The sequence below is a fragment of the Engystomops pustulosus genome, chromosome 6 (genome assembly GCF_040894005.1).
Source record: "Engystomops pustulosus chromosome 6, aEngPut4.maternal, whole genome shotgun sequence".
Lineage (NCBI taxonomy): Eukaryota > Metazoa > Chordata > Amphibia > Anura > Leptodactylidae > Engystomops > Engystomops pustulosus.
The window spans coordinates 135,957,400-135,979,795 of record NC_092416.1 but is presented as its reverse complement, the minus strand read 5'-3'; the positions used below and the strand labels follow the sequence as shown (position 1 = coordinate 135,979,795).

Below are 22,396 nucleotides of genomic sequence, written 5' to 3'. Positions count from 1 at the left end.
TCAACATTCCATACAAACTGCCCAGATCCTCATCACTGGGAAGAGGAGTTTATAACAAGTTTCCTGAGAAACCCTAAGGACCAGCAGGAAGCCCCTTAATTACAGGCTGGTGTCACTCAAGAAGGGAAGGGGGGGGGGGGGTCACCCGCCTGTTAAACAGGTTTTTTTTTTTTAATATTTGTGCCTATTGTTTCATTTGCATGTCTGTCCCAGAAACATTATCCTCAAAAAAAAAAGTTATACGGTAATGTGTATTTTCTACTGTTAATATAAAGCCCACATATTCTGAAGAGCTACACAAAGGTAAAGAATGCAAGGAAACCTGTCCCTGTGAAAACACATTTTATCGTTGCCCTAAAACTATATACTTGTATCTACTCCGCTTCCCCTGGATGGTAATACCTAAGGCCTGCAAGCCCTACATACACACTATATAACATGCTGTATGTGTGTTTGTATATGCTGTATGAGTGTATATGGTGTATGTATATGTGTATTTGCTGTATACACTATATGTAAATGCAATATGTGAACATGGTGCGAGTGTAAAATTATATATATATATATATATATATATATGTGTGTGTATACTGTAAGTATTTGATTATATTCACATATACACATTATGTATTTATATAATGTGTATGCAAACTGTATGTGTATACTGTACGACTATATACAAGCGGTCCCCTACTTAAGGACACCCGACCCCTAGTTAAAAGAAGGACCCTTCTGCCCACTGTGACATCTGGTGAAGCTCTCTGGATGTTTTTTTTTTTTTTTAGTTCCAGACTGCAATGATCAGCTGTAAGGTGTCCATTATGAAGCTTTATTGATAATCCTTGGTCCCATTACAGCAAAAAACTTTGAAACTCCAATAATAAAATATACAATTTTGACTTGCATACAAATTCAACTTAAGAACAAACCTATGGAACCTATCTTGTACTGCCTGTATACTCCATGTATTAGTGCAGTGGTGGTGAACCTATGGCATTGGTGCCAGAGGCGGCACTCGGAGCCCTCTCTGTGGGCTCCCAGGCAATCACCCAAGCATGAAGTTCACCAGACAGAACTCAAAGAATCTTCCTGCAGAACCTTCCTACAATGATAGGTGAATTTGCCCTCCTACTTTCACTTGTGTTGGTGTCCTTGGGAGGCTGAAGGATTGAAAGTTGTCAATGAACCAGGAGAAATAAATTACTGCTTAAATTGCTGTGCTGGCACTTTGCAATAAATAAGTGGCTTTTGGTTGAAGTTTGGGCACTCAGGCTCTAAAAGGTAAGCCATCACTGTATTAGTGTATACATTTATATACAAGCACATAAATGGGTGCGTTTGGGGGCCCCCCCATGCAAAAATCTCCTAGTTAGGCCCCCCCCCCTCCATTAACATCACAGCTGAAATGCACATCCATGCATATCTGCAGCCTATGGGTGGCTACACACATCTCATCCTTGTGGAGGAAAATTCATAGGAATTACCACCAAGTGTCAGGCCGTAGCCGCCATGCAAACTATAGAAAGTATAGGTGCCGCAGGGCAATCAGAGATAGTCCACAGGTCTTTACCTCCACATGGATGCAGTGTGTACGGACACCAGAAGGAGGTATGGGGAAATCTACATAAGAGTCTCCCAGACCACCCTAAAAGATTGTGAAGGATGTCCTACATACATTCATGTTGTACAACCTTTCACTATTGTGTCCTGACTACTCTGGGTTGCCAGGCCCCTCTGACAATTTTGGCCCCACAACAGCCATTATGGCAGCTACAGTGGTATTTATATAATGACTAGAAAATTGTCAAACCCAAGTTTCAAAACAAGCAACCGTTCATCACCGAGGTATTATGAGATATAAGCACTTCATAGAGCTCACAAGAATGCAATTCTATCAAAGAACTCAAACTTTAGGTCTTTTCTGTCACATCTGGACATGTAGGATACAAGGGGGAGGGGTTGACACCAAAGCTAGACAGTTTCAAACTATAATATTTGTTGTGTACAAGATAAACGCAACCCCCAGGGCAACAGAATAATGTGAAATAGTTATTCTGGTAATCACAGCTAACATATAACTGGAAAGAAACAACCCAGCTACAAGACACATCTGCTTCACAATGGTAAAGATGTTTTCTACAACTAGAAAATACGTATGTGACATTAAGGCTTCTGTCAATCAAGCGTTTTTGTGCTAAGTTTTTGCGGATAACGAAGTTCTCTATATTGTGCAATGGATGCATTGAAGTCTATAGGTCTCACATTCTTTTGGTTTGGTGCCCGTTATGATTCCATATTATTTTTTTTCATTGCTCAATTGTTTTCATTTTTTATGGTCTTAAAATTCTTTATAGGAAAAAAATAAATACTTAAAGCACACTTTTTAATGCTTTTGCTTTTTTTTAAGTAAGTCTTCTAGGATATTCGATAAACTACTATACACAATTCACCATATTCAAAACAGTCTGGGGACAATGCCCCTTCATTGTCAAATCAGTTTGCAGATACTGTAATTTTCACACATCCCTTGAGAACCGCTGCATAATTACAACAAAAAAAAAAAATAGAATGAAAATAGAATAGAAGTTGAGAATTTCATAAACTCACAGAGCACATCTGGTAGCTACAATCACCCAAGTCCCACAAGTGAAGGCAACATAAAGACATGCTTTATCATTAAATATAGTGATTATAAGCTCATATTTTTTTTTCCCAAGAGAGACAGATGCAAAAAACCATCTACAGCAGTCTACTATTACGTTACATCACTTCTTAAAACCTCTCCTACATACCTATGTGCTGCAGACCTCTACAGCCATTCTCTGCCAGGTTTGGCTGCCCCTCTTTGCTGACCTGTAAGGGAGGCTTCCCCAGCTGGATCCTCAGTGTGGATGTATAACTCATTTTGCAGAGAGCTCCTGTCTGCCTGGAGTGTCACTACAAGTCTCTTAGGAACTAGTTATGTGGGCACAGTGACTGGGAACTCTCTCCCCACCAATCAATGCACACACAGCAGCTGAAACTGGGCTGAGCTACTCACTAGCTTCATCCCCAGGGGCTAGCCCTGCTACACATGTTGTCATAGCCCAGCACCAACCTCTGGGATACTACAAATGCAGCAGCTTTTATACAGGGTTATAAAATCATTAATGGATTAAACCTTGTACACACACAAGTGCCAGGCTACCTTGTACGAGTGACACATTACACCGATTTCTATTTGGCACAATTTACAGCCACATGTTCAAAGCCAAATAATAAACCAAATAAATCAAAAAACGCACACATGTGATTACAAAACAAGAATGCATTAACACATGGCGTTTTTGGTTGCATTTTTAAATGCTTCCCACGTGTTTACAAACGCAAGCCAAACGCCCAGAGGCGGGGTTCAACTGGATCACATGTGCGTTTCCGCCCCCAGCGGTTAACAAACACAATGCAAAACGCCGGGTGAAAGAAACGCCAAGTTAAGACACTAAAACCCATTGAAAAAGCCAATATGCAAATATGATGCGTTTTTCAAGGATGCAAAAACGCAACGAAAAAAAATGACACGTGTGTCACTGGCCTAGCCATTCACAAGTGGAGTTTTAGTTGCATGTGTCGATTTGTGTGCGTCTCCACCAGCACTAATCCGGGTGGGATAAGAACGGTGATGTGCACCGATAACAACATCATGTTTTATTTGGTAAAGGATTGGTGAACAACCCACAGAGCCCCGGGTTGTGGCCTGCACCCTGCTGTCCAAAGACACCGATTAGTGCTTTTATCCTCTCATCTTGGTCACATGCTTTATTTTGTACTGTGTCTGTAGTGTACATTATGCAACATCAGTCACCCATACAGGCGGTCCCCTACTTAAGAACACCCGACTTAAACCCGCCCCCTGGTTACAAACGGACCTCTGGATATTGGTAATTTACTGTACTTTAGCCTTAGGCTACAATAAACAGCTGTAACAGTTATCACAGGAGTCTGTAATGAAACTTAACGGGGTATTCTCGTCTGGGCATTCACATTCAGTTTGATTAATCTGCCATATATAAACATTTCTTCAATTAGAGTTTATTAAAAAAAAAATGTTCCTGTGTGAAGATAATTTCCCATAAATGTAGTCATATTGTTCCTTAGAAACGAGATAGCTTCCTCTGATACGACCACCTCTGCTGGAGGGATTGCACAAATAAACAAAAAGTTTTTGTATATAAAAAAATATCCGGAAGTTACTGCAGGTACCACAGCCTCACTGTAGTAATGAGCGTTTAATCCAGGAGGTCAGGCAGGACTAAATATCGCATGTCTGGCCACCGCTGCCAGAGTGTAGGGTGGACGTAACCGAGGAAGCCATCTTGTTTCTAAGGGACAGAATGACTACATTTTTGGGAAATTATCTTCATACAGAAACATTTTTTTTAATAACATCCAATTGAAGAAATGTTTATACATGGAAGATTAATGAAACTGAATGTGAATGGCCAGACGAGAATACCCCTTTAAGTGTTAATCCTGGTTCTTATGACAAATCAACATTTTTAAAATCCAATTGTCACCGAGACCAAAACAAATTTGGCTTGTGGTACAATTATCAAATATACAGTTCCGCCTTACATACAAATTCAACTTAAGAACCTATCTTGTACATAACCCTGGGACTGCCTGTATTGACAACATACACAAGAATGTACTTTTATCGAAATTTATCCTGCAGTGCACAAGAAATTGTGATGATTTCAGCGCTTCCACGCCAGAAAGCCTGCACAGAACAATGATAAATCTTCCCCATAATTTTTATTTGACTAATCTCTCGAATACCAATGTATGGCAAATCATATCAAATTAGAATCTGTTCCCAATCTACCCCTCACCTATACTGAGGGGGTGTTATACCTTGCACCCACCTAGCATTACTGAGTGGGCATGATCCATCCATCTGTTTTCTATACTTACAGATCTATAATATGGCTGCGTGCATGAACCTGGTCTACACAGAAACTAAAGTGAAGCCTCTCATTCACAGGGAGAGACGACCATTTCATTACTACTTATTAGGGGCTTTTTATGAAGTAGGGAAGCAAATAAGGAAATACCACAGTAGCTATTGTCACAGTGATAACAGCTACATCCCCTTATTTTTACTGTAGTCAAAGGAACCAGATACCAGTCTGCTGTACACTATGTTATCCCACTCCGGGAAGGGAGGGAGGGGGCACCTTCTATCCTGCCCCTGCATCAGAACACAATGGCACCACTGAGGCTTCCAGCTACAATATGTACACAGGAGGTCCATGTAGCTCTTGGAAAGCCATCACTGAACCACATTATTAATGCAGTAGATGGACTTCAAAAGCTACATTCTACATTGCAGAGGGCTTATTTGCATCTCTCAACTCTCAAAGCAAACACAAACAATAACAAAGGGGCACGCTTTGAAGAAGAAGCAGAACTGGGCACTCCTGTTTCATTTACCCCAGGAGACCAGAAACCCTACACTACCGAGACTCGCATGGGAATCAGGGCTGAACACTATGTAATCAGGGAATCTCTACGGTTGGCACATCTACCCTGGCACTACACGGGTCTGACTGATTGTTATGGATATATACATTTTATTCTATTGTTATCTTCTCTCCTTACTGACTCCTGTAAGACAGGAGTCCATCAAAAATGTGGTTTATAATTTAGAGATAAATTTACTCATCTTCTAGCATGTGACGCATGCATTATAGCTGGCCATGCAGATAACAAATATTGTAGCCAAAAATCCTGATTTCTGTGGATAGGACTTATGTAAAAGGCAGGAGGATCCAATACACATAAGGAAAGATAAAGATGTGGAAGTTGGATTTCAACTCCTAATCCATTTAGCCCACTGCCAATAACATGCCAGTATAGGTTTTCCCTTTCCACATATAGCAAAACGCATGGAGATCAGTGCCATTTGCTCAGGCCAAGCTCCTCCAGACAGCCTTTGAATAGCTACTATGGATAGGTCTTCAGTAGTTAAAATAGCCATAAAGCCCTTTTGGAGTTTCCAACTTACATATTGATGACGTAATCATATCCAATATTAGATCAGTGCGAGTCCCAGAGAGAATCTGCTGCTGGAAGCAACACAAAAAAAAACAGCCGAGAGCCGGCTTCTGTTTTTGGTGCAGATGATGTGCTGGGTCACAGTCACTACACGCAGCTGGGGTTTAGTGGTCACCTAAACATTTGTGTTTATATTTTTGGGATTGCTTCCCTTTGGAATTTGGAAAGTTTAAAGTATACCATTGCTTGAACTGGTACAAATACAATGAAATTGATTCAGATATGGATCTGAGTGAAATGGAGACACGTTTTAGCAGCGCTTCTTACCAGTATTAGACTACAGACACACACAACCCATTAGTTACAGAGTTTAAAGCTAATAGTTGTTAATTTTTTACCTGTGGCATTCAGGTCTTGAGTCTGGCATGTGTGCGCATATCTCACCTGCTGTACTGGTGCACAAGGACATGGTTTGGCATCATGTAACATCACTCATTAAGTTACCTGTTTTCTAAATTGCTCTCTTTATCAAAGTGAGGATATTTTGATACCATGAACTCCAGGCATGGAACTACACAACCACTAAGAAAAAGAAACAAACAAATACACACAAAAAAAAGGGAATAACATCAATGCACACAAGCAATTTCACCCAAAAGAGAGCTCCAGAAATAAACTAACGTGTAGAGAAGCTGCCCACTAAGGCCGCGGTCACACATTCAGATAGCGTTGCTTTCATAACACTAGCGCACAGAGGGCAGGCCTCGGCTCGATCGCATATGTGTTTCCAGAGAAAATGCCTTTTCAGAGAAACGAATGTGATCGGGGAAATGTATCAATCGCACGCGTTTCCCGGGAACCGCATGTGTGATCGGGGAGAGGCACGCCCCCTGTGCGCTAGGCTACAGTCACACGCTCCGCTAGTGTCGCATTATGAACACGGCGCTAGCGGAATGTGTGCCTGCGGCCTAAAGGGTTACTGGGACAAGTAGATATGTATAAATACAATCCTGGCTGTGTGTCATCATAGATATGGAAAACATCCATTTTTCAGGATATCAGCATGCGTTTTTATTGGAGTGCTTAAAAACGGACCAAAAACGGTTTCAAAACGCCATGTGTGGCATCACCCTTCGGCTACATTCACACTGACGTGAGCCCGCCGCACCGTAGCACGGCGGGCTCACGGCAGCGCGGGGAGAGGAGGAGGAGGCGAGCACAGCTCACCCCCGCCCCTCTCCATAGGAAGTGATGGCGCACGGCGCTGTAATACGGGGAAAGATAGGACATGTCCTATCTTTCCCCGGGCTACGGAGCGGTACGGTGCCGCACATGTGCTGCACTGTACCGCTCCTGTACAGGGCCGTGAGCCCATAGAAGTGTATGGGGGACGTATATCGGCCGCATATACGTCGGCCGTATATACGTCCCCCATACTGTAGTGTGAATGTAGCCTTACTGTCTAGGAGCTAAAAACCTGCCTCTCAACTTGCTTAGGCCGCGGCCACAGGTTCCTCTAGGCGTCCGTTCATAACACAACGCTAGCACATATGGGGCGGTCCTTGGCCCGAACGCACATGCGTTTCCAGGGAAAAAACATGCGTTTTTTCCCACTTATCATAATTATCATAATTGGGAAAAACTGACAAACCGGAAAAAAAAAAAAAAAAAAAAAGGATGCATTTTTTAAACGGACTGCTTAAAACGGCCCAAAAACAGGTTCAAAACGCCATGTTCACACGTGGACGCGTTCACGTAGCATTTTGGCCTGCTTTTTAATTGCGTTTGAAACGCATTACAACAGCTGAGGAGATTACATTACTGTTTACATTTGTTAACACAATGTTAATACACACACATTAACACATATAAACACAAATGTTAAAAGTAATGTGATTAGGTAAATTACCGCTCCTCAGCTGTTGCAATGCGTTTCAAAACAAAATGAAAACACAACGTGTAAAGCACACTGAGGGCGCTTTCACACGATGCGTTGCGTCTTGTTTTTTGATGCGTTTTTGACACATTTAAAAGGCTTCAGTCTTGATCACATGCTAAACTTACATTGTCTTTTAGAAGATGCAGTGGAAACGCAATGTAACGTCAGCATGTGATCAAGGCTGAAGCCCTTTGAATGCGTCAAAAACGCATTAAAAAACGCAACGCAGGCATGTTCACAGATTTTGTTTACATTACGTTTTGAAGCACATTACTACAGCTGACGGGAGGAGATTTGCCCAACTGCATTGTGTTTATGTGAACGCAATATTATCACAATGTATTTAGGCAAATCTCCTCTACACAGATGTTAAATTGCATTTCAAAATAAGTGTGATGCACCTAAACCTTCTTTTCGTTAATTTAAACGGGAAGCCGCAGTTTTCAGCAGGACCTATTTCTTGATGGACATTGAATTCCAATCCAAAACAATGTTTGGAATGCTGGAATTTTAGAAAACCAGTGGTGTTGGGAGATTGACATTTCACAGACATGGGGGCACATTTACCAAGAATGTGGGAAACTGCACTAAAAGTGCTGAGCGCCGGAACACCTCCCGATTTGTGTCGCATGATGGCTAGTGCAGCTGCACCGCAAAATAAAACAAAAAACGTGTTCAAAACGCCACGTGTGGCATAACCCTAACTCCAGGGGCACATATGGAGCTTTTTTGGGGCCGTTTTTAAGCAGTCCGTTAAAAACCGCATGCATTTTTGATAACTCATACATTTTTTGAAAACGCATAATTTTTTTCTGTTTTTCCCCCAATTATGATAATTATGGTAATTGGAAAAACTACTGCATTTTCAGAAAAAGGATGCGTTTTAAAAACACACACGTTTTTCAAAGAATGCATTTTTTTTAACAGACTGCACACATGGTGGTTTTAGTCAGTTTTTAAGAATGTGTTTCCAGTCCGTTTAAAAGCGAATGCATTTTTGAAAACGCATGTGTATTTGACCGTTTTACCCAATAATATTAATAGATAAACAGGTTGTAAGCAGCCAAATGCATGGTAAACGTTTACAGACTGAAAATATGTGATTAAAAACGGACCAAAAATGCCATGTGTTGCATCACCCTACGACCAGCGGCACACGTGTCGCCGGCCTAAGGGTGATGCCACACGTTCCTATTTTGTAACGGAATTAAAAACATACTGGGGCGGCCTGCGGACAATCACATATGCATTGGCATGAAAATTCATTTCTACAGAGGGGAGCTGATTTTACTAATTACATTACCGTTAACATTTTTTGCATTTACAAAACTACCATGGTAGCACATCATGTCCCTAGCACAATATTGTCATCAGTACATTATACCCGCACGCCAGTATCAGGCCCACACACGAGTTCTGTGTTATTCTGTGCAGGTGTATTCAACTCTCATAGCCAACTATAGCTTTTTAGATTTGTTTTCTCAGGTTGATGCTTCATCATTAAAAGCACCACTGAAAAACAAAGCCAGAATTGAACAATGAGTATATTAAACACATCAAATAAAGGTAACTTGTTCTAGTGCATCGATGTATTATATAATATCTATGTATACACTGATGATTCATGGGACATGCTGAAAGTCATAATTGCGTTACAGCCGGCAGCTCCACGGGTTTCATATCCATGGTTTGGGTTTAGGCTGGCAGCTCACAAAGGAGTTAGTTCCGTGTGCAGGACGGATTTACCAGAACCAGTGGGAGGTGCATTCTGTCAGCCAACCAATAGTCAGCCAGCCACCATTAGGTGGCCCACAGCATTTTAAACGGATACGGCATGGATACAGTGACATACGTTTATATGCACCATTTTTCGCTTGAATAAAGTTTTTAACCTATTTTTTACTATCAGGGTGCATTCACATGTGCAGCTTCCAATTCATTGTCGAGGATGGCGCATTGTGTACATGTAAAAGACGGGGTCGGTTACTGATCACATGCATTTCACTGGAAACGTTGATGTGATTTGGTCGAGGACCAACCTGGGGATTTGCGTTGCATTTGAAAACGCAATGAACGCACCCTTAAATGCACACACAGCGTTTTTAACCCGTTTTTGGGACGTTTTTAAGCAGTCCGTTAAAAAACGCATCCGTTTTTTTAAACGCATCCGTTTTTGACCAGTTTTAATTAAGATAATTGGTAAAACTGATGCGTTTTAAAAAAACGGATGCTTTTTTTAATGGACCGCTTAAAAGCGGACCAAAAACGGGTTCATTCCCAATCGCAGGCGTTTCCATAGAAACACCAATGCGATCGGGCCGCCCCGGTGGGTGCGGCTTTGTCTGTGTTTGCAAACGCAGACAAAATGGCAAGTTTTGGACCAGCTAAGGCCGGTGCCACACGTAGCGCTTTGTCTGCGCTTGCAAACGCAAACAAAGTCGGGAACGAGCCGCCGGTGTTTTGCGTTAATTTAGCGCGAAACACCGGCGGCTCATTCCCGATCGCAGGCGTTTCCATAGAAACGCCGATGCGATCGGGCCGAGGCCAGCCCCGGTGGGCGCGACTTTGTCTGCGTTTGCAAGCGCAGACAAAGCGCCACGTGTGGTGCCGGCCTTAGGGTGAAGACACACATGGCGTTTTTGGGCCGTTTTTGGGCCGTTTTTACTAAGTGTGTTTTCAGATCGTTAAAAACGCATGCGTTTTTAAAAACGCATCCGTTTTTGTCCGTTTTTCCGAAATTGCGCAATGACAATTTTTAGATCGTTAAAAACGCATGTGTTAAAAAACGCATGCGTTTTTTAAAAACAGATGCGTTTTTTAACGATCTGAAAACGCACTTAGTAAAAACGGCCCAAAAACTGCCCAAAAACGCCGTGTGTGTCTTCACCCTCTGGTGGCCACGTGTCACTGAAAATGGCTATGCGTGTCATAGGTTCGCCATCACTGCCATATAGCTTGTTCCTGCTGTGAATATGAGAGTAATAAGTACATAGCCATGTAACTGATAACTACTTACCAGGATGGAAATCCCAGGGAGAATAGGCCTGAGATCTGTCTACAGGGAAACCTATGAGAGGACTAACCAGCTGAGACCAATAGACGAGCAAGTATCTAATAAGAGAACAATGTCACTATGCTGCTGTATACGTGTGTTACCTCTCCCCTTGTATATAGCAATAGTCCCCAAGTATAATTGAATTGATGTCACACCTGATTTTTGAGGTAGAAGAGGGGTGGTCTATGATTTAAAAACATGTCTGCCTTCCTCCAACAATGACACAGTTGTATACAGGTAGTGCCTGGTACTACAGATCAGCTATTCACTTCAATGTAGCTGCAATACCATGTACAACCTATGGGCAGAGGTGGCGCCATATTGGAAGGAATTTTTTTGAATCCTGAGTGATAACAGAGAAAAGTCTTTAGGGTGGCATCATGGCGTTTTGAACCCGTTTTTAGTCTGTTTTTAAGCAGTCCGTTAACCCCTTAACGCTGAAGCCACTTTTCACCTTCCTGACACGGCCCATTTTTTAAAATCTGACATGTGTCTATTTAAGTGGTTATAACTTTGGAACGCTTTAACATATCCAGTTGATTTTGAGATTGTTTTTTCGTGACACATTGTACTTCATGTTGGTTAAGAAATTTAAACAATATGTTTAGTATTTATTTATGAAATACATGGAAATTTGGCAAAAATTTTGAAAAAAACAATGTTTTCCAAATTCAAAATTTTCTACTTTTTGGAAAGTTGGTCATATCACTAAAATAACTTGATAACTAACATTTTCCATATGTCTGCTTTAACTTGGCATCATTTTTCAAACATCTTTTCCTTTTTTTAGGATGTTAGGAGGCTTATAACTTTAGGTGCAATTTTTCAGATTTTCACGAAAGTCATCAAAACCTACTTTTGGAGGGTCAATTTAGTTAGAAGTGACTTTATAAGGCCCACATGACAGGAAAACCCCACAAATGACACCATTTTAGAAACTACACCCATCAAAATATTCAAAACAACCTTTGGGAATTTTGTTAACCCTATGAGCGTTTCATGAGGGTGAAAGATAAATGAAAGTGAAATTACAGAAATGTAATTTTATCTTACTATAGATTCATTGAACACTAAAATTTGCACCTTCACAATGGGTTAAAAAGGAAAATGCATTTTACAATGTTTAGGGAAATTCCTCCTGATCATGCCAATACCCATTTTGTCACTGTACCCTGCTGTACGGGCACAGGGGGGCACTTGGAATGGAAAGAGCGTTGTTTCGTTTTTGGAGGGCAAATATGGCTGAAAAAGTTTACATGTGTCAGGATGCATTTGGAGAGCCCTAATGGTACCAAAACAGAGGAAAGCCCCAACATGAGACACCATTTTGGAAAGTACACCCCTTGGAAAGTTTAGCAAGGTGTAATTTGTGTATTTGCCCCAACAGGTGTTTGATTCAATTAGACCCCAAAAGGGAAAAAAGGTGAAAATTTTCTCAAAAAAGTCACTTTTACCCCAAATTTTTGTAAGCCACAAGGGATAAAAGATGAAACACCCCCCATAAATGTGTAAAACTATTTCTCCTAAGCACAGAACTGCACCACTTTTGCATATAAAGTGTTGTATGGGTACGCAGTGAAGCTCAGAAGGGAAAGAGGGGCGTTGGCCTTTTAGAAGCCAGATTTGACAATCATCCTTTACATGTGTCAGGATGCATTTGGAAAGCCCTAGTGGTACCAAAACAGAGGGGAACCCCAACAAGTGTCACCATTTTGGAAAGTGCACCCTTTGGAAAATTTAGCAAGGTGTAATATGTGTATTTTCCCCTACAGGTGTTTGCTTCAATTAGGTCCCTAAAAGGAAAAAGATGAACATTTTCCCATAAAAGTCACTTTTACGGCTAATTTTTGTATCCCATAAGGCATTAAAGATGAAACAACCCCAAAAAATGTGTACTAGCATTTCTCCCGAGTATAAAATTGCCCCACACATGCAAATAAAATGTTGTATGGGTACGCAGTGAAGCTCAGAAGGGAAAGAGGGGCGTTGGCCTTTTAGAAGCCAAATTTGACAGACATCCTTTACATGTGTCAGGATGCATTTAGAGAGCCGTAGTGGTACCAAAACAGAGCGGAACCCCAACAAGTATCACCATTTTGGAAAGCACACCCCTTAGAGAATTTAGCAAGGTGTAATATGTGTATTTGTCCGTAAAGGTGTTTGATTTCATTAGGACTTAAATAGGAAAAAGGTAAAAATTTTCCTATAAAGGTCATTTTACTCCTAATTTTTTATAGCCACAAGGGATAAAAAAAATGTACTAACCCCCCAAAATGTGTAAACTATTTCTCTCGAGTGTAGAAGTACCCCACATGTGTATATAAAATGTTGTATGGGCGCACAGTAAAAGGAAAGGGGGATGTTTGCCTTTTAGAAGCCAAATTTGACAGAAATGTTTGACATGCATTTGGAGAACCCTAGTGGTATAAAACAGATTAGAATCCGAAAAGTGTCCCTAATTTTTGAATGCACACCCCTTAGAGAATTTTGCAATGTGTTATATATGTATTTTCCCCTACAGGTAAATGATCCAATTAGGCCCTAAACATTAAAAAGGTGAAAATTTTCCTATAAATGTCACTTTACCCCTAATTTTTGTAAGCCACAAGGGATAATATATTAAATAACCCCGTAAAAATATATTAAATTACTCCCGAGTGTAGAAGTACCCCACATGTGCAAATAAAATACTTTATGGGCGCACAGTAGAGGAAAAGAGGGATGTTTGTCTTTTAGAGGCCAAATTTGACAGAAATCCTTCACATGTGTCAGGATACATTTGGAGAGCCGTAGTGGTACCAAAACAAAGGAAAACCCGAAAAGTGACCCTAATTGTTTAATATACACCCCTTGGGGAATTTAGCAAGGTGTAATATGTGGTGTAGGGTAATACATGTGGTGAAATGAGCATTTTGAACATATAGGTGGTTTCCAAATATGATGTGCAATGGAGTCCAAGATGGAAATTGCAATTATTTTTGGAAAGTTCAGTGCCCATTATGTGGCGCCCGTTATGAAATAATGGAGGGGTATAGGGAGTAACGGGACATAACAGTTGTTACAATTATTCATTTTACTGAAATGAATTCACAACAGGTTGGACGTGAATTGTGAATGTCTTGCGTATAAGGAGGTAGAATGTCACGGGTGCTCCCGCGATCCCTGTCACGGATCGCGGGCGCATCCGTGCTCCTTCATGTGCCCCCGCTGCTGCCCGGTCTCTCTTACCTCTCCCGGCTCCTGCGCTTCCTCGGACTGCCGTGCGCGCGGCTCCGGCCGAAAATTTAAAGGGCCAGCGCACCGCTAATTGGTGCACTGGCTGAACACCTCACCTTTAAGAATCCTGCCTCTTCCTGTGTTCCTTGCCGGATCTTTGTGCCTCATAGCCTTAGAGAAAGCTTCCAAGCGAGTATCCCTGCGTTCCCGTGTATTCCAGCGTATTCCTGTGTTCCCGTGTGTTCCCGCTCCTGAGTCCTGTGTTACCTGAGTTCCTCCGTGTTGCTGTGTTCCGTGTGCCTGTGTTCCCGTTCCCACCTGCCTGGACCTCCTGTTGCTGACCCCGGACTTGGACCTGACGTTGCATCTCTGCCGCCTGCCCTGACCCTGTGCCTGGACCTGTCTATGAGATTGTCATCCGCTAAGGTACCTCGACCTCGGCTGCCACCGTGGACTAGTCACACCTGGGAACGACCTAGTGGTATCCTGCCGCAGCAAGTCCAACCCGCTTTGCGGCGGGCTCTGGTGAATACAAGGTGCCGCTAGGCTCCGGTTCCGGGTGTTGGCTAGTTACATCTCCCGCGGTGGTCCAGAGGATCCACTGATCCTAACAGTAAGATCCTTCTCCCAGTCAGCCTGATCTCGCCACCATCGTGATCCACCAGTCCCGGCAGATTGCAGCACAGCGGAATCAGCTAGAGCAAGCACCGCCATGCTACAACAACTACTAGCTACCCAACATCAGCAACAGTCTCCTGAAGCGGCCGCTGCGACCCCTGCTACCCCGGCTTATCTTCCTGCTGCTGAACCCAGGCTACGCCTCTCTTTGCCCGGCAAGTATGATGGAGATGCCAAGATGTACAGGGGCTTCATAACCCAGTGCTCCTTGCACATAGAACTCATGCCGTCGCAATTTGCCACAGAGCGGTCCAAGGTGGCATTTGTCCTCAGCCTTCTTTCCGGGAAAGCCCTGGCCTGGGCTACCCCGCTTTGGGACAGAGATGACCCGGTTGTGTCTAGCCTCACTGCGTTTCTGTCAGAGTTCCGGTCAGTCTTCGAGGAACCAGCACGAGCCTCCTCTGCGGAGTCTGCATTGTTGAACTTGCGTCAGGGCAACTCATCGGTGGGAGAGTACGCAGTTCAATTCCGCACCCTGGCTTCTGAACTTGCTTGGAACGATGCAGCCCTCATCGCTACATTTAAGAAAGGGCTCTCTGCGCAGGTTAAGGACGCACTGGCAGCTCGGGACCTTCCATCTACTCTGAGTGACCTCATCACCTTGGCCACTCGAATTGATGTTCGAAGGAGAAGCGTCCCTAGGTGTGAATAAAGCTTCTCCACGCTTGATTCTCCCTGTGCTCCTCAGCATTGGCACCGGTACTCCGGTCCAGGTTTCCGCTTTCCTGGATTCGGGCTCCACAGCAAACTTTGTAGATGCTGCACTGGTCGCCCTGCATCACTTCCCGGTGGTTCGTCTTGAGAAGCCCTTGTCCATTGCCTCTGTCAGTGGCCAGATTCTCTCCGTGCCTATCTGGTTTCGCACTGAACCCCTGCTCCTTCAAGTTGGTGCATTACATAAAGAGAGACTCTCCTTTTTTGTGCTGCCACAGTGCACTTCCACTCTCCTGCTGGGTCTCCCCTGGTTGCAGCATCATGCCCCTGTTCTGGACTGGTCTTCTGGGGAGATTCTCCGTTGGGGTCCAGATTGCTCCTCACGCTGCATGACGGTTCCACATCCGCTCCCTGTCAGGACTGCTACCTTGTCTCCCAAGCCTCTGGAGGGACTTCCAGCTTCGTACCGGGACTTTGCAGACGTGTTTTCTAAAAAACAAGCCGAGATCCTTCCTCCACATCGTCCCTATGATTGCCCCATTGACCTACTGCCAGGATCTTCTCCACCACGGGGTCGGGTGTATCCGCTCTCGGTTCCTGAGACTGCTGCTATGTCGGAATATGTTAAGGAAAATCTGCAAAGAGGTTTCATCCGCAAATCCTCCTCGCCAGCTGGCGCTGGTTTCTTTTTTGTCACAAAAAAGGATGGCTCTCTCCGCCCCTGTATAGACTATCACGGTCTTAACAAGGTCACCGTTAGGAACCGCTATCCTCTGCCGCTTATCACGGAGCTATTTGATCGTCTGCGGGGTGCAAGAATTTTATCCAAATTGGATCTTCGTGGGGCCTACAACCTTATCCGCATCAGGAAGGGTGACGAGTGGAAGACCGCCTTTAACACCCGTGATGGGCATTTTGAATATCTAGTTATGCCCTTCGGACTTTGTAATGCGCCAGCCGTTTTCCAGGAATTTGTAAATGATATTTTCCGGGACTTATTGTACAGTTGTGTTGTGGTGTACCTGGATGACATCCTTGTGTATTCTTCCAATCTGGAGTCCCACCAGTCTCATGTACGGCAAGTTCTCAGCCTCCTCAGGACAAACCACCTCTATGCCAAGCTGGAGAAGTGCCACTTTCATCAGAGGAGCCTTCCATTCCTCGGCTACATAATTTCTGATAAAGGTTTGCAGATGGATCCTGCCAAGTTATCTGCGGTTCTTCAGTGGCCACGCCCAGTGGGACTGCGAGCTATACAAAGATTTCTGGGCTTTGCTAATTATTATAGACAATTTATCCCACACTTCTCATCTTTGGTCGCGCCGATGGTGGCGCTTACGAAAAAGGGTGCTAATCCCCGTGTCTGGCCACCAGCAGCAGAAGAAGCCTTCACGAAATTAAAAACTGCTTTTTCCTCCGCTTCAGTTCTTACCCGACCGGATACTGAAAAGCCGTTCCTGGTGGAGGTTGATGCCTCCTCCGTGGGTGCTGGGGCAGTCCTTACCCAGAAGGGTCCCAGGGGACGAACACTCACTTGTGGTTTCTTCTCCAAAACCTTCTCCTCCGCGGAGAGAAATTATTCCATTGGAGCTCGGGAGCTTCTAGCCATCAAGCTGGCTTTGGAAGAGTGGCGTCATCTGCTGGAGGGAGCCCGATTTCCAGTCAGCATTTTCACGGACCACAAAAACCTTCAGTACCTTCAGACGGCTCAGCGTTTGAATCCACGTCAAGCCCGGTGGTCCCTCTTCTTTTCTCGCTTTGAATTCCGAATCCATTTTCGCCCTGCAGAGAAAAACATCAAGGCTGACGCCTTGTCCCGTGCTTCTGATGTTATGGGGGAGGACTCTGCTCCGAGGCATATTGTTCCTCCAGAGAGACTTGTGCTTGCCGCGCCGGTGGACCTCCGGCAGCTGCCTCCCGGCAAGACTTATGTGCGACCTGGTCTCCGAAAGAGGATTCTGACCTGGGGACATTCTTCTCGTGTGGCTGGGCACCCTGGGGTGCAGCGCTCTGTGGCCTTAATTTCCCGATTCTACTGGTGGCCTGATTTGGTCAAGGACGTTCGGGATTTTGTGGGTTCCTGTGCCTCTTGTGCCCGCAACAAGCCTTCACGACTAAAACCTGCTAGTCTTCTGTTGCCGTTACCCGTGCCTACCAGCCCATGGTCTCATGTGGCTATGGACTTTGTTACGGATCTACCGCCATCTTCTGGCAACACCGTTATCTGGGTGGTGACTGACTGCTTTTCGAAGATGTCTCACTTTGTCCCTCTACCAGGTTTGCCTTCTGCTCCACGTCTCGCCAGCCTCTTCTTCCAGCATATTTTCCGGCTACATGGTCTCCCTCAGCACATCGTCTCGGATCGAGGAGTTCAGTTTGTGTCCAAATTCTGGAGATCTCTGTGCAACCAGTTGCAGGTGAACTTGGACTTCTCTTCCGCCTATCACCCACAGACTAACGGCCAAGTGGAAAGGGTGAATCAGACTTTAGGTTGCTATCTCCGCCACTTCGTCTCTGCCCGTCAGGACGACTGGGCATCTCTTCTACCATGGGCGGAGTTCTCTTACAATTCCCTGGACTCCACTTCTGCCGGTTCTGCTCCCTTTTTTATTAACTACGGACTGCATCCTCGGCCTCCTCTTCCGTTACCCACGTCTGCAGATGTTCCTGCTGTGGAGGACCTGGTACGTGATCTGAAAGCCATCTGGGAGCAAGTCCACACCTCATTGCTCCGAGCAACAGCCCAGACCAAGCGTCAAGCAGACAAAAGACGCCGACCATTTCCTGTTTTAGCTCCTGGTGACAGGGTCTGGCTGTCCGCCAAGTATGTTCGGCTGAAGATCCCGAGCTATAAATTGGGACCCCGGTTCTTGGGTCCATTTGAAATTCTCGGCCGCATCAACCCGGTGGCTTACAAGTTGCGTCTGCCTCCCAGCATGCGCATTCCTAATTCTTTCCACGTTTCTCTCCTTAAGCCAGTCATCTTCAACCGCTTCAACCGACAAATTACTCCTCCTCCGGCACCACAAGCTGATTCCACCGATGTCTTCGAGGTGAAAGAGATCCTGGATACTAAGACTGTGAGAGGTAGGCGGTTGTTTCTGGTAGACTGGAAAGGATTTGGTCCTGAGGAGAGATCCTGGGAGCCAGAGGATAACATCCTGGACAAGAGCCTGCTCCAACGTTTTCTCAGGCCCAAGAAGAGAGGGAGGCTGAAGGGGGGTGTACTGTCACGGGTGCTCCCGCGATCCCTGTCACGGATCGTGGGCGCATCTGTGCTCCTTCATGTTCCCCCGCTGCTGCCCGGTCTCTCTTACCTCTCCCGGCTCCTGCGCTTCCTCAGACTTCCGTTCGCGCGCGTCCCCTGCCGAAAATTTAAAGGGCCAGCACACCGCTAATTGGTGCACTGGCTGAACACCTCACCTTTAAGAATCCTGCCTCTTCCTGTGTTCCTTGCCGGATCTTTGTGCCTCATAGCCTTAGAGAAAGCTTCCAAGCGAGTATTCCTGCGTTCCCGTGTATTCCAGTATGTTCCCGCTCCTGAGTCCTGTGTTACCTGAGTTCCTCGGTGTTGCTGTGTTCCGTGTGCCTGTGTTCCCGTTCCCACCTGCCTGGACCTCCTGTTGCTGACCCCGGACTTGGACCTGACGTTGCATCTCTGCCGCCTGCCCTGACCCTGTGCCTGGACCTGTCTATGAGATTGTCATCCGCTAAGGTACCTCGACCTCGGCTGCCACCGTGGACTAGTCACACCTGGGAAAGACCTAGTGGTATCCTGCCGCAGCAAGTCCAACCCGCTTTATGACGGGCTCTGGTGAATACCAGGTGCCGCTAGGCTCCGGTTCCGGGTGTTGGCTAGTTACATCTCCCGCGGTGGTCCAGAGGATCCACTGATCCTAACATAGAATATACCAGGGGACCAACTAAACTTTTGTCACTCTGGAGTTGTCGCAGGTCTCTTAGTAGTATATCGTGTCCATCTTAACTCCTCTTTTGGAACAGGCTCTTTATTGAGTCCTACCATTAGAAGCAGCAGAATTCACTGGGAAAATGCTGTCCTGGCAAAACACAGGAACATCTAATCCAGAGGCACTGGGGCCCCGTCCTTCTTGTCCCAATATTAGTTTCCTAATATGTTTCTCTTGAAAACGGAGTAATGATACGGCAGGACCTGCACATTTCAACAGCACGTAAAAGTTGTACAGCATAATCTGTACAATGTGCACGGCCAGCGCTTTTGTACCAAATCTTCGTTTTTCGTAAGGAAATTATCGCCAAGTGTTGCTCTTATTCACCCTAGCGATGCCCATTGTGACGAATACTGCTGCTTTTGGCTGGACCAAATAGACCAAAGTGGCAAACATGGACAGAGGGGGGAAACAAAACCCCTCTGGCCCGCAAGGCACAATTGGTGGCTGTCAGGAACAGCCGCCACCCTGCCCCGATCACCGTGTCTACAATCTTTATTTTTTAAGCAATTTAGACAAATAAGGGCTTATTTTTTGCGAGATGAGATGCACTGTAAAAAAAACTTCATTTTAGTGGGTTTTTAGCTTATTGAAGCAATTTTATTAACTTTTTACATGTGGAGGAAAATCAAATCATTAATTCTTGTTTTGGATTTTTAGCATTTTTTTGGGGGGGGTGTTCACTGTAGCATAGCAATAATATATTATCTTTATTCTACGGATCACCACGATTACGGTGATACCTCATTTATATAGTTTATTTTATATTTGTCCAATTTTATTGAAGGAAAACTAGAATAGAAAAAATTGCATTTGTTTTAGTATTGCCATCCTTATAGCAGCATAACTATAGTACTTTTTGGTTGACGGAGCTGGTTGTAAGCTTATTTTTTGCGTGACAAGATGTTCTTTTCATTGGTATCATTTTGGTGATTGTAACTTTTTCGGATCCCTTTTTAGAACATTTTTTGTAAAGCAATTTGATAAAAAGTTTAAATTTTTGGCAAGTTTTGGGGTTTTTTTTTTTACCACGTTCACCGAGCGGTTCCAATTCTGATTAGGATTTATTGTACAGATTGTTACGGACGCAGCAATACCAAATAAGTGGGTTTTTTTTGTGATTTAGTGTTTTTTATACTTTATTACTTGTGTACAGGGAAATGTGGTGTTTGGGGGGACTTTCACTTTCTTTTATTATTTATTTTTATTTTAAAAAAAGCTTTATTTATTTTTTTTACTTTTTTTTACAGTTACTGACATCTTAGCTTGAACAAGTGATCTTCTGATCACTTGTTCAAGCTCTTTTACAGGTTACACAGTGCAATACAGATGTATTGCACTGTGTAATGTAAGACACTGAGCATGCTGCGCATGCCCAGTATCTTACAGCCGGGTCCTGCAAGAAGGCAGGGACCCGGCTTCTGGATGAAGATCGCGCAGCCCCGGGCACCGGCAGTCCCGGGGCTGCGATCGGAGGAGCGTGTGTTAGAGGCGGGTGTCGGCTATAATATATAGCCAACACCCGCAGCTTCTGGCGCCGGCTCCGTTCAGGAGCCGGTGCCAGAAGCTTGACGCAATAGTACTGCATTTTGCGGGAACGCACCTCCCGCCAAGCAGTACTATTACGTCAAATGTCGGGAAGGGGTTAAAAATGCATTAATTTTTGACCAGTTTTAATTAACGCATATACAACAGCTGAGGAGAGGTGATTTGCCTAATTACATCACTGTTAACATTTCCGTTTACAAAACGCATCCAGGGAAATACATGTGATTGATAAGCCGATCGCATGCATTTCTCTGGAATCGCATGTGCGTTTGGGCCGAGAACCGCCCCCCCCCTTGTTTGCGTTATGAACGGACGCCTAGATGTAAAAACGCATGCGTTTTTTGAAAATGCATCCGTTTTTGACAGGTTTTGCCATTAATTAAAAATGGTAAAAAATTGATGCGTTTTCAAAAAACACCTGCGTTTTTAAAACTGATGCATTTTTTTAACGCATGCGTTTTTTAATGGACTGCTTAAAAACGGATCAAAAACTGGTTCAAAACGCCATGTGTGGCATCACCCTAAGGGCGTGTTCACACATCGCGTTTTGGTTGCGTTTTCATTACGTTTCAAACACATATACAACAGCTGATGAGAGGTGATTTGCCTAATTACAGTACCGTTTACGTTTGTAAACGCGATGTTAACGCCTGTGTTAACAAAACACATGCGTTAACGTGTTGTTAACATCGTTTACGATGCGTTTTGTAAACGAAATGTTAACAGTGATGTAATTAGGCAAATCACCCCTCCTCAGCTGTTGTATATGCATTTCAAACGCAATGAAAACGCAGGTCAAAACGCAACGTGTGAACGTGCCCTAAGGCCTCGGCCCGATCGCATCGGCGATTCTATGGAAACCCCTGCGATGGGGAACGAGCCGCCGGTGTTTTGTGTTAATTTAACGCAAAACACCGGCGGCTCGTTCCCCATCGCAGGCATTTCCATAGAAACGCTGATGCGATCGGCCAGTGGGCGCGGCTTTGTCTGGGTTTTCAAACCTGCTACGTGTGGCACCAGCCTAAGGGTGAAGACACACATGGCGTTTTTAGGCCGTTTTTAGTGCGTTTTCAGATCGTTAAAAACGAATGCGTTAAAAAATGCATGCGTTTTTTGAAAACGCATGCGTTTTTGACCAGTTTGAATTAAGATAATTGGTCAAACCTGTCAAAAACACATGCGTTTTCAAAAAACGTATGCGTTTTTTACGATCTGAAAACGCACTAACTAAAAACGGCTGAAAAACGGCCTAAAAATGCCACGTGTGTCTTCACCCTAAGGGTGATGTTAGTAGTTGCAAACGCA

The 22,396-nt window shown here is 44.3% G+C and overlaps 1 protein-coding gene across 7 annotated transcripts in view; it reads right to left on the bottom strand.

Annotated features, from left to right (window-relative positions):
* LOC140064372 (myosin light chain kinase, smooth muscle-like) overlaps window positions 1-11,143 on the bottom strand; it is a 45,281-nt gene extending 34,138 nt beyond the window's left edge. Inside the window, exons 1-2 of one of the 7 annotated variants that reach the window (XM_072111199.1) lie at window positions 10,989-11,140; window positions 6,538-6,615 (exon numbers count right to left, since the gene is read on the bottom strand). Coding sequence is in view for 3 of the 7 variants with exons in the window: in XM_072111195.1 (XP_071967296.1) it covers window positions 2,793-2,904 (112 nt within the window). In the remaining 4 variants the exon portion in view is untranslated. Of the gene's footprint in view, window positions 1-2,792; window positions 2,962-6,431; window positions 6,515-6,537; window positions 6,616-9,585; window positions 9,662-10,988 lie in introns of those variants that run through there. The other 6 variants (XM_072111197.1, XM_072111196.1, XM_072111201.1 and 3 more) reach the window with 6 other exon arrangements.
* Between the last annotated feature and the right edge of the window lie 11,253 nt (window positions 11,144-22,396).